Raw genomic sequence first — 17,915 nt, forward strand, 5'->3', positions numbered from 1 at the left:
ATGACAGAACAGCATGGGAATTCACATGTAGACTAGTGCTATTTTACTTTTATTAAGATCAAATTCACTTCCAAACTATTAAGGGACAAATTACCACAGTAAGATTTACAGCTAAATTTCCTCATTATCTAACCCTAATGCAGAAAAGGAAGAGAATCCTTAAATAGGTCAAGAATAATAGCAGCTAGCTGGATGTAGAAAGAAACATTTTAAAAAGTAAATATTCTCTTTTTAGCCGTTTTCAGTCATCTGCTCAAATATTTGCATTTCAAATAATCTCATTCACTGAAACTGACCAAGTTTTGAATGTGTGTCTACCTATAAACCAGACAGCTAGCCTAATCCATACTTGTGATGGCACAGTTCTTCAGGGCTGCAACCACTCAACCAAAGTCACTATGGAATATAAAAATGTTTACTAGGAATGAGATCTCAGTGTCAGAACATAAAGTTTCACTATTACATTTACCTGGGAGTGACAGTTTCATGATAGAAGATTCTTGTACAAACAGCATGATTTGGAATGAACAGACGTGTAGATAATGTACAGGATAGTTTGGGATACCCAGACATAGGTATTTGTCTAATTTTTCATCTTCCTCTCCAAGCCCATGCCAGATTGCGCCTCATCTTTTTATCAGAAACATTTTGATTTATCATTATGAACTGAACAACAGAACTGGTGTATTCTTGCTTTTCATCATCTCCCCTGAATAGCTCTGACAGTTCTAAGTATGTTCTTTTCATCACATACAGCATAATCGGATTACACGACTCTATCAGGCTGCAGAGACATTCCTGCTGCAGATTATTGAAATCGGTTCCTGGGCTGGAATTGTCACTTTCTCATCTTCAGCAACAGTTCAAACTAACCTACAACAAATAGTCAGTGAGAATGTGCGCCAGGACCTTATCAAATACCTGCCTACAAGAGCTGGTGGAGGAACTAACATCTGTGCAGGCGTACGGCAAGGATTTCAGGTGAAGAATGTTGGGGGGCTTTACCTGGGAATACAGTAACAGAATTAGAGATATTGGTGGATAGTCAATGGACCAAGAGAAATAAGAATGATTCAAACTTGGAAACTCATGACATGTTATGAAAATCATGACATGGAAAATCATGACTTGGAAAATCATGACATGACTTAAGAAGCCCAGTGCATGTAGTTTTAGCCAAGACAAGGTTAAGAAATGTCTCTCTAATGACATACAATGGGGAAGAAAAGCCTGATTTCTCTCTAATATAACCAGCAAAGGTATAAATGGTCCCAATGACTGGAAACAGAAGCTACACAGATTCAGATCGGAAGTACAGTACCAGTGGTGGGGAACATGAAGGGAGTACTGCAAAAACTTAATTGTGTGGCAGATTCTCTGTCACTCAGAGGACATCTGCAAGGCACAATGCACTCTGTTAATCCAGGTACCCTGTTCATCTTGGTCCTCATGCTAGTACTTTTGGAGCTAATATAGTTAACTTGATGTATCACAGGGTGGCACTATTTAGATTTACAGTAGTTTCAAAATCCTAAAATCAAGACTGGACAGTTTCTAAACGTTATACAATAGCTAAAAACAAAAATTATGGATTTGATTTGAGTTCCTGAATGAGCTTCTGTGGCCTGACTATGAAGGATGTTAGCCAAAATGTTCATAATGGTCTGTTCTGGCTTTATCTTTCTATGACTTTTGACAGTTACTTCTAGCACCTTGTCAGTTTGTCAGCAGATGATATTTTTCAACCATGTTAAGTAAATCCTGTAAGATTGCTTTGTAGAGAATCAAGACACCTTCCAGAAATTAAAATCATGGAAATTTGAGGTTTGAAACTCAAAATTTACTCTCTTAGTGTTGGCATCAGCCAAATTTGATTCTGAAAATCAGTTTTGTGGAAATGGAGGGTAGATATGCCACATGTTTTCTGTGTAAATTCAGAGTCATATTTTATGACCTTGGTAACAGAGAAAATATTTTAACTATGTTTGACTCCAGCTACTGGAGAGAGAACTGGATTCTGCCCTAGTCAGCCTGGCCTGTGCATCTTCATGACAATGTTAGTTGAGTCCCAGTTACAAGAATTAATTCTGACTTGAGTTATACCGCATAACCCTACTGAGGAGAAGTGGATTGCAGAGGTGTAACTGAAGACAACAACAGATTGCAAATACACTTCTTTCTTGAGTTGACAGACAAATCAAAAATGACTATAATTTGACTTTCAGATTTCAGTGTCAGTACTGGACAATGAGAGAGAAAAAGCAGACTCAATTATGCTCCAAACAGTTAACAGATATTGCCTTAAATTAAAGTAGGACTTAGCTCACCATATTTTTCTTGTACATGTGAAATGCAATTATTGAGTGACAACAAACAGAGGAACCTCATGTGCTGCTGGTAGAATCCCTCTCCCCTGAACTATTGAACTGTATAATGTAGGCAAGATAATGCAAATGTGTTCATGTTGGCTGATATCCCCTCCACTCCAAAAAACTTCCCATTTGCAAGGAAAGGGCTTTGCCTTGAAATAAACTTAAGGCAATAATTTTCCTTAATGCACATGTTAACTTTTAGGGAAGGTGATGTTACCAATGACGTTCCACTGCTAATGCTGTGGATCCTCTTCTCAATTTAGGTGATTAAGGCAAAGTTCTCAAATACAGATGGGTCTGAAATTGTGCTGCTGACAGATGGAGAAGACACCACTATGAGAACCTGCCTTGAGGAGGTGAGAAGCAGTGGATCAGTCATTCACACCATTGCTTTAGGGCCAAAGGCAGCCCCGGAACTAGAACTATTTTCGAAAATGACAGGTAAATACTTTTCTAATGAATACTGCTTTGGCAGGCATATTTTAGTGATGAAATGCAAAAGCAAAGCACATTTTAGCTTGAAATGTGGAAAGAAAATGAACTTAGTTACTGTATTCAAGGCTCATTTGTAGAATATTAATTCTTATCTGAATAAAGGGAATATCATTTTCTTTTTACTTGCTTCTACTTGAAAAATAGTTAAGTAGTAACATCTTACTATGTAAAGAGATTAGATAATTATACAGTTACATGTTTCTTTACATAGAAGATAAGCACAGTGTGTAAGAACTAAGATTTGGTTTCTGTTATTTAAATGGCAATCATCTGTAAACCTTCCAAAATATATGGTTATAATTTTTTTTTCTTTTATAAAAAAAGCTGCTTTTTCAAATAGCAACAGACAGCGTGCTCTAGCTCAGGAGTCTGTAAGCACTATGCTAAAATGGTTAGGTCTGCCACTTTAAGTGAAACTGTGTGGATGCTGTATGATGCTGCAGTGGGAATTCCATGTGGTATTTTAGGCTCAGTTTAATTCCATGTTTCTTGAAGGTGTCCACAGCAGGTGCTTTCACCACCTCTGGGGGGAACCTATTCCAGGCCCTGGGGACTCAGACAGTAAAAAAAAGTTTTTCCTTATGTCCAGCCTAAAGCAGTCTTCCAGGATTGTGTGACCGTTGAACCTTGCCTTCCCTTGGGGTGCCCTGGTGAACAGATGTTCTCCCAGTTCCTGATGCATACCCCTATGTATGTATAGGCTGCCACCAAGTAACTCCTGAGCCTATGCTTCTCCAGGCTGAGGAGTCCCATGACTCTCAGCCCTTGTTCATAAGGCCTGGTCTCTCGCCCTCTGATCATGTGTGTGGCTCTCCTTTGCACTCTTTCAAGCTTCTCCACAACCTTTCTGAATTTCAGATCCCAGAACTGGATGCAGTACTCCATCTGCAGCCTCACCAGGGCTGAGTATAGCAGAAGGATAAATTGTTGGGTCTTGCTTCAGTTGCATTGATAGAAGCAAGCCAGAGTTTTGTTTGCTTTGCTGGCTGCAGTATCGCATTGGTGGCTCATGTCCATCTTGTGGTCAATCATGACCCCCAAGTCTCTTTCAGGCATGTTGCTAGCAAGTGTAGCATTGTTGAGTCTATAAGTGTGATGTGGGTTTTTCCTCCTGAGGTGGACCACCTTGCATTTCTCCATGTTGAATGCCATCAGGTTTTCTTTCACACACCTTGCGAGCCTGTTGAGGTCAACCTGGGTCACCAGCCTATCCTCAAGTGTGAACACACTTACCCATAGTTCGGTGTCATCAGCAAACTTAGTCAGTCCACTTCTGATACCAGAGTCCAGATCATTTTGAAATATGTTAAAGAGTACAGGGCTGAGAACAAAGCCCTGGAGGACAACACTTGTCACTATGCGCCATGTTGATTCAGTTTCATCAACAACCACTCTCTGGGTCTGACTTTGAAGCCAGTTCCCCAGCCATTGGACCATAACGATGTTGAGGCCGCAGTTCCCCAATTTTGCCATGAGGACATCATGGGACACCAGGTCAAAGGCTTTTTTGAAGTCCAAATATATGATATCAACCTCTTCTCCTTTGTCCAGGTGATGTGTCAGGTAGTTACAGAAGGAAATGAGATTGGTCAGATAAGTCCTACCCACAACTAAGTCATGTTGGCTATCCCTCAGAATGTCTGTTCAGTCATGTCTGTTTGCTTTAGTGACTCAAGTTTGTATTCCTGGGTACTGTCATAAAGCAAAACATCTATTGGGAGGGTGGGATTCAGGATAAACTTTTTCTGGTCTGCATACCATTACAGAAATGTTAACTGAGGGCCTGATCCAGTTTGGTCCCATAGGTACCCAAGCAAGACAGGCAGAATTTTAGTGAATAACTTCTACTAAGTAATCCAGATTGGGCCTGCTTCACAAACCACAAGTTGAGGTGGCGCCTCCAGTTTGGACTAGAAAGTTTCCAGTGCACCTATACTTGGGCTTCAGAGCATGCTGAGAAGTGATCCAGTTTGATCTCTTCACAGTCTACATTCTGCCTAAGCTTTGCAGAATTCAGTTTGGTGCTGGGAAGCACCTAAGTCTGTGAAGAGATCTGATCTACTTACCATGCTTCAAGCATATCTAATGCACACTAAATTCAGCTCCAGATCATTGGTAATGGTGCTGCTTCCTGTAACACAATGACTTAGTGCTTTGACCACTTGGCCAGCAAGTGGGCCACCTGAGTTATAAGCAGGGACCTCCTTAATTGGCAGAAACCAGGAAAAACTGGAGGTATCTGCAATTGCCAACAAGTATTCTCAGCTGGGATTTCCCGCAAAATTAATCCCCAAACCCCACAGCATATTATTCATATAATATACTGTTTTAGAGTCTCCCAAACCTTACCACAATACTTAGATAACACAGTAATACCTGCAGCCACTCTCATGAGCTTGAGTCTCTCTGACTATATGTGGCAATGGTGGAGCCTATCTGCCAATCAGCAGTGAGGGGCAGGGGCACCAGGAAATGCCTGTGAAATTGGCCCTTTGTGCCATGAGCAAGCTACAAAAATGGCTTTGTCTTGCCATGACTTAAGTAGGTGCCTAGTTATAAGCCTTCCTCAACCTCAGAGTATTCAAATGCACTTTCAGTGCATTAACTGCCACACTACAGAACAGACTGAGTGGGGAAACCTTCCCTCCTTTCTGTTGAAGCTGGGGCAATGGATAGTCAAGAGTGCAAGAATCAGGGGGCCTGCAGGAAGTCAAGCAGGAAGGAGCATCCTTCTGTAACCCACTGGTAATGGAACTCCCCTGGGATACTAAAAAACTAACTGGATATGAGCTACATCACACTAAGAAGAACTATTCATAGAATTAAACCATGTAATTTATATAGAGATGCTTTTCACTGCAGAATTTCACGTTGTGGGAATGACATGGCTCAGAGCCCAAAATTACCAAAAACACCTTAGAAATGAGAGAGAACTGTACCTGAGGACACATGACAGCATGAACATCCTGTCAGATCAGGCAATATGAAATTTGGCTAAGAAGATTGCCCAGATCAGGGGTGCTGACCCTTGAATGAGCTGACCCCAACAGATTCTAGACCATCATTCCCACAAAGCATGCATGGAAGGCAAGACATTCACAAGCTGAAAATTAATTAGATGGACTATCTAAATGGAGTACCATTTTAAGCACAAGGCTCACGGCAAAGATATATTAATTCCTATAGTTAAGTTCCTGTTCTAATCATTTTAACATTTGCATTTCAGGAGGTTTGCAGTACTCTGCTACAGATGCCCTGGAATCCAGTAGTCTAATTGATGCATTCAGTGGGATTTCATCAGGAAGTGGAAATATTTCTCAACAATCTATTCAGGTCTGAGTTTCAAAGTTTGTTTTGCCTCCCATTATAAAGCAGTTACAGGGCAATTAGGAGACATTTTTATCACTAGTAATCCTAACTCCTGCACTGTGTGGTGGCTCTATCAGTCCTGCTGGCTTCCCTTGGGCATGGAGACAGCAACAGTACAAACCTTCTGCCTTCTTCACAGGACTCAGTTCTGTGCAGAACATGGGATCTGCTCACAGTAGTGCTGTTATAGTATTAATATTACCCTGGCTCCCTTCTCCAGCAGCGGCACAAAGCCTCCCCACCCAGAGTATCCGCTGAATTGCCATAATATCAGAGTTGTTCATCCTCATAAGAGGAAAATTAGTTGTATTTTAAGTATTTACCTGCTATCTAACCATAAATCATATTTCATTTGTCTGACAGCTTGAAAGCCAAGCTCTACAAGTTGCAGTTAGTCAGTGGATGAATGGGTCAGTGACTGTTGACAGGACTGTAGGAAATGATACCTTCTTCGTAGTTACGTGCAGTGGGTCTTTACCAAGCATTTTCCTCAAGGACCCTAAAGGAAAACAGTATAAAAATATTAACTTTACCACTAGTACTGCAAACCCCAAAACAGCTCGACTCACTATAGCAGGCACCGCAGAGGTAAAGTGCATGTTCTCTCTTTTTGTGTCTGTACACTATACTATCTTTCATGGAGTAAAGTGCATGAGCTATTTTTACAAGTAAAAAGGCAATGACAAAACCACCAGCTTCATCCTTCGTTTGCTTTGCAAACCTTCTGCAGAAGTTGACCTTAATGTACGTGTCACCTACACTTTTATAACATGCTGTCAAAAAAATTTTAGGCAAGCCTACGCAGCCCATCAGGCTAATGTGTTTAAGGAAACAAGTTTCTGTAATCACTGGGTGTGTCTAAACGTGCCTGTACGCACGTGGCTGCAGTAGCAGTGAAAGTTGCCCCACTGGGAAGCTGTGTACACTGGCTGGACCCAGGGCCATTGATGAATGCAGAACAGATCCAGGTGGGACCATGGCGAGGGCTGCCCTGGGCAGGAGTGGGTGGGGCTCACCCCATGTGGAGCGCCGTCGGGGCAGCCACAGGCCAGATGAGGTGGGGGGCAGATTACACCTGCACCACCTAAGTGAACTGTGTTGCACATGCCCCCTGCCACCCTCTCCCTCTGCCCACCACCGACCAGCTCCTGGGACTTAGGGTGCAGGCAACACCACATGCACAAGTGCACACTGCTCCCCACCCCTCCCCCCTGCCACACACACACCCCACCACCCCACAGAATATACAAGAATAAGACTTTATTTTGAGCTAGTATGCAATAGTCTCTATATATACTCCTCAAAAAGCATAAATCAAGACAAAAATTATTTTTTAAATAAAATTTAAATGTTATAATGGATGTCTGATTTTTAGTATAATTATTTGGTTTTTATCTGTAATATGTTAAAATTACATCTTCTGAAAGACTGTGTGGCCCTCAACAGATCACCAAAACTCATTAAGTGGCCCACCAGCCAAAATAATTGCCCACCCCTGCCCTAAGTGCTCTTAATGCCACTGAAAAATCTCCTTTTACCTAATATAATAAATGACTAGGTACGAGGAACAAGGCTGCTCATATTATATTGTGTTCATATAATAAACTTTTTTTTTAATTTTCAATTTGCAGTGGGGAGACTGGCATTATCAGATTCAAAATAAATATACAGCCTCTCAAGTCATATCAATGACAGTAACCTCTCGAGCAGCATCTTTGGATGTGCCTCCAGTGACTGTGAGAGCTCACATGAATAAAGATACAAACAGTGTTCCTAGTCCAATGATTATTTATGCAGAAGTTAGCCAAGGGTTCTTGCCTGTTCTTGGTGCAACTGTGATAGCCACTGTTGAAACTCAGGCTGGAACCGCAGTAGATTTGGAACTTCTTGACAATGGCTCAGGTAATTTTTTAATAAATGTCTTTGCTTTTTATTTAGACATTTGCATTCTCCCCGCCTGCGTTCTACCTTTTAGAATCTACTGCATGCTACTTGCAGACTTTCTCTAAGAAGTCGGCCATGTAACGAGCCCGGGGTAAGGGGTTCCAAAAGAAAAAAATGACTCTGGTCATCCCCACCACTTTACAATGACCATAAACTGGTTGGTGTCTAAGCTGCTGTAGACTATGTACCCCAATATACTGACAGCTGCCCTGAGTGTTGTGGGAGGAGGAAAGAGAACCTGTACACAAGGAGGGGCAAACTGGCAATGCGATGCCTGCTTCCCCTCTTGTGTTGTTACCCATGATGCAAGTAACCATGAAGGGACAAAAGAGGGTGGAGACAAATCTGAACCATGATTTAGCTCAGACCTTGTGTATCCATTGTGCCCCTGAGGAGACAGAATAAGAAAAGAGAGACTGTTTCTATAGTTTGTACCATGTCTTGTGAATCTTGGCTGAGGCCCTAATTTTAACCCACTCTTCGCTAACTAAAATGTTAACCATAGCCCCTCTGCCAGCGGGCATTAAATAGTTATCATTCTCTCTTTCACAGACATAGTATCTAGAGATGCAATGCAATTTAAATGCATAGCCCTGGGGTTCAACCGTTAACAGTGTAACAGCAATGATACAGAGCTTAGAATGGGCTGCAAAGGCCAATAAAGGAGCTGAGTAAATGTTTGGTGGGTTAGCCCACACTGGCTAAAGTGCTAGCTTTGCACAGATGTGCCCAAACATCTAGAGTCCGAGCTCTGACTGAGGTGTAAACATAAGTTTAGAGATAAAGTATCATCCTGCAGGCCTGCTCATTCCCACAGCCCGATATTCTGATCGTATCTCAGCCTTAAGGAGCTTTGCCACATTTACTAACAAAGTAGAGACTATGTCCCTATTCCATGAGGGCAGCATCCAGCCATGACTCTGCAAAAATCTTTTATTCTTCATTCTGCCTTATGAAAATAGGTTGATGGGGTAAGGATGTAATATGCAAGAAAATATGGCATTTTAGGGACCCACCAACCACAATATGAGAATGATTAATCTAGTGGAGACCACCAGAAACAATAGCAATTACATTGGTTGAATTAGATATGTAAATACTGATTAAATAAATATTTGTTTAACCTGTTGTAATCACAAGAGGTTAAAAGATTAATCGGTATGGCAACCCCTGGCTTGGCCCATGTGGTGCTGCTCCGGCCTGGCCTGCAGGGCACCCCTGCCCAGCCCAGCACAAGCAGGGCTCTTCCAGCCCCTCAAGGTACGGTGGGCACTCAGCAGCTCCCCAGGGCTGCGCCTCACAAAGAGGGAGGTAGGTGGGTCCTCTCTCAGTCCATTCCAGGCGCAGATGTGGCAGGCGGGGTACACCATGAGGTTGACCTGTAGACTCAGGGGAGTCACCCTGCATCCACTTACCTCCACCTTGCCCTGCCATGGAGAAAGGGCGGCACCCACCTCCTCAGATCAGCCAGGGGCCAAACTAGACCCACGAGGTAGGCAGTATAAGCCAGGAAGCCCGAGGGGCTGCAGCCACCAGCATGCGGCTCCCCGGGGCCAGCTGTAGCAGCGCAGGGCAGAGCTACCATGGGGAGGAGCTGCCAGTGCCTGCCTCTTCCTTCCCCTCCCCTCTGCGTTATAGGAGCTGACCCTGGGAACCTGCACGCCAGTGGCTGCAGCCTCTTACTGGCCAGAGCCTGGGCAATGCTGCCTGCCTGGCAGGGCTTGCTGCCTGCCACCAGCCAGGAAGCCATAGGCAACAGCACCAGCAAGGGGCTGCAGCCACTGACCTGTGGCTTCCTGGAGCCAGCTGCAGCAATGCTGGAGGGACAGCATTGCCAGGTCTTAAAGATGTAATTATCATATTGGAAGCTCAAAATTACTATATTTGAAAAACTATCATAAACTGACAAATATGCAAATAAATATGCAAATAAGCCTTGTTCTTATTTACTTTAGCTTACTCGCTCTAACTTGCCAGTGAATGAGTGAGAATTGGGTCATCGAAGTCGAAACACACTTTTATTTTGAGGCAAGCAGTTGTATGGAAGTGCTTGTGGAAAACTCAAGTGCTAATTAAGACTATGAGAGCAACTTGGGTCTTGCATATGTTGTACCAATTAACTATCTTAAAAGTTATCATACACTTTGAATATCTTTTTCTGTTATTGATTGTGTAGTGGTGAAGGGTTGATATTATTGTATGAATATGATCATTATTGTATATGTAGCAACATTGATAGAGTGGAGGAGTGGCACGCAGTAGCCGCAAATGGGCTTTACCAGTTCCCCGTAGCTGCTGGCACAGTGCGAAGGAGAGAGCAGGGAGCCCCCCACCCCCTCCACTCTCCCTCCCTCCCCCAGCCTAGAGCTATTAGGTTGTTAATTACCCCCTCCCCCTCTTCTCTCCTCTCCCTCCCACCTGCCCTGCCACCTTCTAGGTCCTGCTGGAGCACCACAGGGCTTCCCTTCCAGCACCTGGGCCCAGGCTAAATAATAACCAGTAAGCTACAACCTGTTATCACTGAGCTGATCTGTTCAATGATTGTTTAACTGTTCACATCTCTAGTTTGTATGCTACATTGTTACCCTGAGATGAATATATATTAAGCCTAAACTATCATAAGAGATAATGTAGTTTTCATTGATGTCCTCATTGAAATGATAATTGACTCCAGTAACAGCAGGACCACTTGTGCTCAAGTACTGAACAGCCTAAATGACATTGCTTACCAAAAGATAACTGGCATTGGATGTTAACTCTTAATGTTTTATGCCAAGGTGCTGATGTTGCCAAGAATGATGGAATCTATTCCAGGTTCTTCACATCTTTACAGGCAAATGGTAGATACAACTTGAAAGTGCGTGTCCATGGAAAAGATAAAACTGTCAGATTGGGCAGGAGACAAAGTCGAGCCTTGTATGTGCCAGGCTACATAGAGAACGGTAAGGGCATTTAAAAAAGTTTTAAAATACTTGGTGTGGATTTGTGTGCGCAAATGATGGCTGATGGGGGCTAATTTACTTTCACAGTAATGTTTTTTAAAGCTTAAGATCTGTTATATTAACTTTTTGACTAGCATTTGTACTTTTCAAAAATAATAACTGGAAGTATGTTATTTTACTAAACATGAGCACTATGTACAATAATTTAATAAGAATGATTTACTTTATTATAGAAATGCTGTAATAAAAAATACAGTACTCTATGGGAGCCATGAACACCAAGGAGCCTGAAAATGAGAAATAATTTAAAGTCTATATTTAATCAGCAGAAGAAAATTTAAATTCTGTTTTGTCTTAATACTGAGGGTGGAGAGGTTGAGTACAAAAGTGTTAATTAAAATAAAACTTTATTTGAAGAGAGATTTATAAAAGGATTCATAAAACTCCTGTCCTGAGTTCTCTACTTGCTGAGTCTCAATTGACTGAATTAGCAATGGCTGTGACAGATAAAGCTTGCTGGCTGCATGGAGCACAGGCTGTTCTCTTCACCACCACACTCCCCTTGCAAACCCTGCAGCTGAAGTTTGAACCCTGTCATATAACAGTTGTTATGGCACAGCCACTGGTGAACTGAGTGCTGCTGAGCCAATTCACCAGTTGCTGTGACAGGGTTAATCCTCAGTTGTGGAGCTTGCAAGGAGGGTGTGAGTGATGCTGAGTAGTGAGCTCTGCCCCTTCTCTATGCAACTGGGAGCCCAGTATGGAGCCAGGTCCTGACAGCCATTCCAACATCCCCATGCCTCCATTCTGGCATGGAAATCAGCTTCCTCATTTAAAATATGCACTCCAAACACAAATGGCCACCACAAACAAATGGCCTCAAGTCCTGGCCCTCCAACCCCCACCCTGCACAGGCTTAACTGGATCCAGCTACTGAGGCTGCTCCCACCACCCTGTCTGGCAGTATGCCAACCACATGTGTGTGTGCACACAGACACACGTGGTGCCCCCTGCCTCCAATCACCCCAAGAAGCTCCTTGCACGCTGGAAGGCTGCCAGCCAGCAAGGGAAAACCTATGGTTTCCTTGTTTAAAGAAGAAAACCCTCTTTTTTCCACAACAAACAGAAAACCCGACTCCTTGGTAAACATGCAAGCCACTAGGGCAAGCCAGGAAATGCAATTCTACTAGCAAAACCCCAGACATTTGTTCATACTTCAGAAAACTGCCTGGACAGAAATCAGAGGACCCAAAACGAGCACATGTCTGGGAAAACCCTAATGCTGCAGGCATAGTAATTCGAGCAGGTCCTGAGAGCCACTCTAATTAAAACATCCCTCTCTACCCCAGCACATGTGTATAGTCACTCAAGTCCCAGTGAGCCTCAGGGTATGGGACAACTCCAGGGTCTGGCACCCAGCCCTCCCCTGCCTAATCCTCAGGTTCAGACAGGGGAAAGTAATGGCACTGAACCAGGTCCTGGGCTGCCTGGTGCTGAAACCTAATGCATAGCTGAGCATTGGGGTCCAGTACAGGCAATCTTGGGACCTAGGACAAAGCCACTCCCATTCAATAGTCATGATTGTGCTGGTGGCAGCTCCAGGTTCTAAAACTGACTGCCCCTTGCTCCCTCTTTCCTGATGTCAGATGTGTAGCTGCTATGGGGAAGCATTTTCTATCCCCAGCTGCACATGCTGGTTTAAAGAGGCAGCAGGGAATAGGAAAGCTCCTTTATCCCCAGCTGCTAGCATCAGGCAACTCTTTAAATAGGTGAGTACAGTGGGGGTGAGAGCAGCTTTCCCCATCCCCAGTTCCACACACTGCTTAAAAAGGCACCTGTTGCAAGCAGTTGGGATGAAGGAGCTTTTCCATTCCCTGCTGCTAGTGTGGGTGCCTCTTTAAGCCAGTACTGTGCAGTGGGGGATGGAGGAGCTTCTCCATACCCAGCTGCACCATGATGCATGCTTCCCATGAGACCAACATTAAGGAGCCTCTCGCGGGTGTCAGGCTTATGGCACCCAGGGAAGTTAAAGTGAATGGGCATTCAGCTGGGGCTCCCAGCTACACACCCACTTTTTAAAGGTCTGGGACATGCGAGATCAACATCAGTGAAAGGCTTCCTGATCTTGATCTTATGGACTTTTAAAATGTGGGCGTGCAGTTGGGAGCCCCAGGTATCCATGGAAGCAGCAGCTGGGGAGTAAGGAGTTCCTGGCTCCACAACTGCTGCTTCCATGTTATTGAATGGGTACAGCTGCAGATGCCTCCCTCTTCCCCATCCTCCTGACCTCCATGATGGCAGCTAGCAATCCCCCAATTTGGATATGAGGAATTTTATGCTCCACTCCCAGAATTGCATGGCCTGTCATGACCTGTCGCATTGCACTAATGTTTAATTTCCAATTCCCATTTTCCTGGTTGAGTCCAATCCTTAGTATTTTTTTTACCAATGTAAAATTTTGCAACATGACTGCATAATATATTTTGGTAGAAAATTAATGGTAAAAGAAAGTGTTGTAGTTTGGAGTGTTGTACTAATAAGCTATGAATGATTTTGGGGGCAGGTACAATCCAAATGAATGCACCAAGACCTGAAGTTAATAATGAGGAAATTCAAGCAAAACTAGGAAGCTTCAGCAGAACAGCATCAGGAGGTTCTTTGGTAGTGAGTGGAGTGGGAGCATACACCGATATATTTCCACCCTGTAAAATTATGGATCTGGAGGCTCGTATAGAAGATGAAAGCATTCACTTATCATGGACAGCTCCAGGGGGAGACCTTGACATGGGACAAGGTATGTCTAAGTTTTGTTTCAATAAGGTGGAAATTATGCTTTCTTGTCAGCCAGCTGAAATTACAGAATCACACCAGCCAGGCTGGGATGAGAAAAACAGCTACATCTTTTGCATCAGCCATAATGTGTTAGATCCTATGACTCAGGCTAAGATAGATCAGGACAAATAACCAAAAAATTACTCTGTTCAACATGATATTCAGAGTAGCGCTCCCTAATCCTCCATAAAAAAGACAGAGAAACATGGAATGTTCCCAAACCCTGATACGTTTTGCATTTTAGGTTAAAAAGTATTTGACCTATCCTACACTTTCTTATAAACAGCAGCAAAACAATTAAATTAAAAACATAATCACCAGTCATGCTGATCAATCCTACTCCAGTTTACCCTGCTGATATACAGTTAGAAGAGCTGCTTAAAACATAAGCATTGCTAGGATTTAGTCTATGTGAATTAGCTAAGGTGCCTCCCACTTTATGCATCTTATGCATGTTGTAACCAGGTCCCATAATTTTGTTATATTATTACTGAGGTACGCATGCAATCCTCAGCACATAAGAAAGAACTTGCAACTGACAGTCACATAGAGAACCGCTCTAGCGTTACACACCCCTGAAACTCTTTGTAATCAGCTCACCCTGGGACTGAACTGAGCTTCTACTACGTGCTCCCTTGCTACTTCTTCTCCAGCTCAACATAGCTTCATAGGTAGGGTAGCCAGCAGTGGAAAGATATCCTCCATTAAGAGGATTTGCTAGTGATGCAGAGCTGTATGAATCATGCACCTTTTTCTATTCTCTGAAGAAATAGTGTGTAAAATTGTGGGGAAAATAATTAGAAGTCAAATCAAACATAAAACCTAGAAAAGTCTATAGCAGAAGCCCTGGAAAAATAACAGTACTAGTGCCCTGAAAATCTGAGAAGTCAAACACAGTTACAACAACATCTCCTAAAATCAAGCAGCCACTTTATTGTGTTGTTTAGTCTCTTTACATGACAGTGGGAGTGCTGGAACTTGCAGGGACTTATTTCTGTCTGTTTTGGGGTTTGCTTTCTTTTCAGCTTTGTCTTTTTCTCTTTTGTGACCTGGAGACTCACCAGAGAAACGTGAAATTTCTCTCATGCAACAATACAGTATAGCATGAGAAATTTCTCAAACTGTAATGCTAATATTAGTCTAACAGAAAATCTTGCAAAGTGCATGTGAGGTGGGCATCATGAGCTGAGCACTGCACTGTCACACGAAAGACTCTTCAGTTCCTGGGTTTAGTTTTTTGCTTAGCCTGGACAGAGCTGTAAGTGTCTAACAGAAGTTAACAAGAGAGCCTTGACCCAGTTAAGGTATGGGCCTGACAATTTCTAATACAGATCTTGTCCAAGCCTCCTCAGAAAGAAAAGTTGGTAGTCGATTGGACAGACTTGCCAGTGATTGAGACAGAAATGGATTATCATCCAAGTTCCAATTAAAACATATCTGTTTGCTAATCCTGTATGTGCAGAAGCTGAAACAGGTCCACTAACATATTCTTTTTTCATTTACTTTTTTTCTTCAGCTAAGCAGTACATAATAAAAATGAGTGAAAGTTTCCTGGACTTAAAGGAAGCCTTTGAGAATGCTACTTCTGTGAATACCTCTAGTTTGATACCTCGGCCTGCCGGCACCAAAGAATCATTTCAATTTAAACCAGAAAATATAACAGCAGAAAATGGTACCATAATCTATATTGCAATCCGTGCCATAGATAATGCCTCCCTGACCTCAGAACCATCTAATATAGCACAAGCTGCCTTGTTTTTGCCTCCAAGGGAATCCTTGCCTAATACTCCTCCTCCTCCTCCTAATAACAATAACCTTAATAATGGTGTTAATATTACAATAGTAGTTCTAATAGTAACTGGGTCTGTAGTAGTTCTGTGCATTATTATAAGTACAACCATGTGTATTTTACATAAGAAACATGGAAGGAGAGGCACTGCCATGAGCACATAATATAACTGTAAAATGAAAGTTGAGAAGAAATGTATCCTTAGAAGTTCTAGTTATAATTTTCAAAATGCATAAAAGACACATATATTTGTAATATACAATATTGATGAATTAGTTGCAGTGATTTTAAAACAGATACCCATTTATGTGCCTTTCTTGTCTATTTAGTTGTAGCCTTGCAATAGTTCTCCTATTCAAAGACATGTACATAGATTAAATACTACATATCAAATCATGTTCACTCTGTAATTCATATCAGCCAACTTAGAATAGTCTAGGCTCTTTAACTCTTACATTGTTAGATTTCTGCAACATTATGCCTTCTTTTCTTTATTAGGTAAAGTGAGCATAATGTTTATCTAAGGGCATGTACAGGTGTTACATTTCTAGCGGGAGAAATGCTGTTTTCCCTCAAGAAACTGGGAGCACACAGGCATTCATGCAGTTTTCTCCACAGGAAACATCCTTTCAACCAGAAAGATCTCTCCTGTGCAAGAATTTATCATGCAGTAACAAATGCCTGTTTGCTTTTTCACTGGGGACTGGAAAGAGTTGAGCAACATACATACTATAATACAGACATTAACGGTTTTACAGATACAGCAGATGCTCCATTTTTATTTTAATATACCTTGTGTGGTGCATTGTGGTGCTGTTCTTTACCTCTTTTGATAACCGTGAATGCAAGAGCAGGAGGCTAATAAAATATCTCAGTAATATCCAGAAGTATGGTATTTTGTACTTGTTTTTACTTTTTAGTTTTACTTACTCCCAAGGCTAAATGCTTGTAGGCTTAAGACGAATACATAAAGACTATACAACTTTCTACTATTATAAAAGTGTTAGGCTGTCTGTCCATAATGCTTTATTCGCACTCTGACTGACTGAAACAACCAATCAGAGTGCTCTAAGAGCTTTTGGCCAGGAGACGGTGCGAACACAGGGGCCTGAGCTGGAGGGGTGGGAAGTGCACCCTTGCCTCCCCCTCCTGAAGCCGGTGGCGACCGAGCAGTGGAGCAGGCCCATTCTCCCCTCCCCCAGCTGGAGAAGAAGTGGGGACAGGGCCAGACACAGGGGGATGCGGAGCCACCAGGCCCTGACAAAAGCTAGCAGAGAGGGGGAGCGGGAGCGGGAGCTGAGGCATGGTTATGGCACCCTGGCACCAGGCCCTGCCAACAGCTAGGAGGGAGGGGAAAGGAGGCAGGTGGATGCGGGCCGGGCAGACCCAGAGATCAGGGGTAGGGGAGGGGAGTGGCACCAGACCCAAAACTGGGGGAGAGGGGGAATGGGCCTGGACTTGGGGTGGGGGGCAGAGGGACAGGACAGCAGGGCCAGACTCTAAGCATGGAGGGGGCCTGGGGCTAGATACAGGCCTCTGTCCCTGTCTCCCAACCCCAATTATTCTTGATGGGCAATTGGCTAGTCAGAACATATGGATTGAGGAATTTGTGTACTTTTTTTTTAATAATTTTTTTTCAATAATCTCCAGCCTAGTGAAATAATGTCCAGTAAAATATTCCAAAAACAAAAGGGTTTCTTATGCGATGATCTGGCCATTCAGACATATCCTATCTGTTGCATTAATAATTTTTTCAAGTTAACAATAATCTTTGAAATTTTACTTCATAGTAAAAATGGCATGGGAGCCTAGCAGTTTTTGACTCGGTGATCAAGCTGTCACCACTATAGGAGGATTTTGTTTGCAGGTGCTCCTTCACTCCTGGTCTGGTAAAGACTAGGACGGGGTAGGCAACATTTTTAGGCCAGAGTGCCAAAAAACCCCCACAATGCCTACCTTGAAAGGTGCCAGAATGCTGGCATGCAGAAAAACAAAACGAGGGCAGGGGGCACAGCAGGATGCCCTGCTTGTGTCCCTGTCCCCCCAGCCCTGCTGCCCCATGCCCCCTGCCCAGAGCCCCTGCCTCCCAGCCCAGGCTCGGTGGCTATCAGCAGCTACCCAGAACCTGGGCCACCTGCAAGCAGCTGCTGCTTCCCAGATCCAGCTCTGGCC

The 17,915-nt window shown here is 43.1% G+C and overlaps 1 protein-coding gene across 1 annotated transcript in view; it reads left to right on the plus strand.

Moving 5' to 3' along the window:
• Positions 1–16,656, plus strand: part of LOC102560436 (calcium-activated chloride channel regulator 1-like) — a 31,471-nt gene extending 14,815 nt beyond the window's left edge. Inside the window, exons 8-15 of the mRNA XM_059727649.1 lie at positions 757–981; positions 2,636–2,813; positions 6,094–6,200; positions 6,600–6,824; positions 7,868–8,138; positions 10,958–11,122; positions 13,686–13,916; positions 15,471–16,656. Coding sequence (XP_059583632.1) covers positions 757–981; positions 2,636–2,813; positions 6,094–6,200; positions 6,600–6,824; positions 7,868–8,138; positions 10,958–11,122; positions 13,686–13,916; positions 15,471–15,907 — 1,839 coding nt within the window. The 3' untranslated portion in view covers positions 15,908–16,656. The remainder of the gene's footprint in view (positions 1–756; positions 982–2,635; positions 2,814–6,093; positions 6,201–6,599; positions 6,825–7,867; positions 8,139–10,957; positions 11,123–13,685; positions 13,917–15,470) is intronic.
• Positions 16,657–17,915: the final 1,259 nt, after the last annotated feature.

The sequence above is a fragment of the Alligator mississippiensis genome, chromosome 5, assembly GCF_030867095.1.
Source record: "Alligator mississippiensis isolate rAllMis1 chromosome 5, rAllMis1, whole genome shotgun sequence".
NCBI lineage: Eukaryota > Metazoa > Chordata > Crocodylia > Alligatoridae > Alligator > Alligator mississippiensis.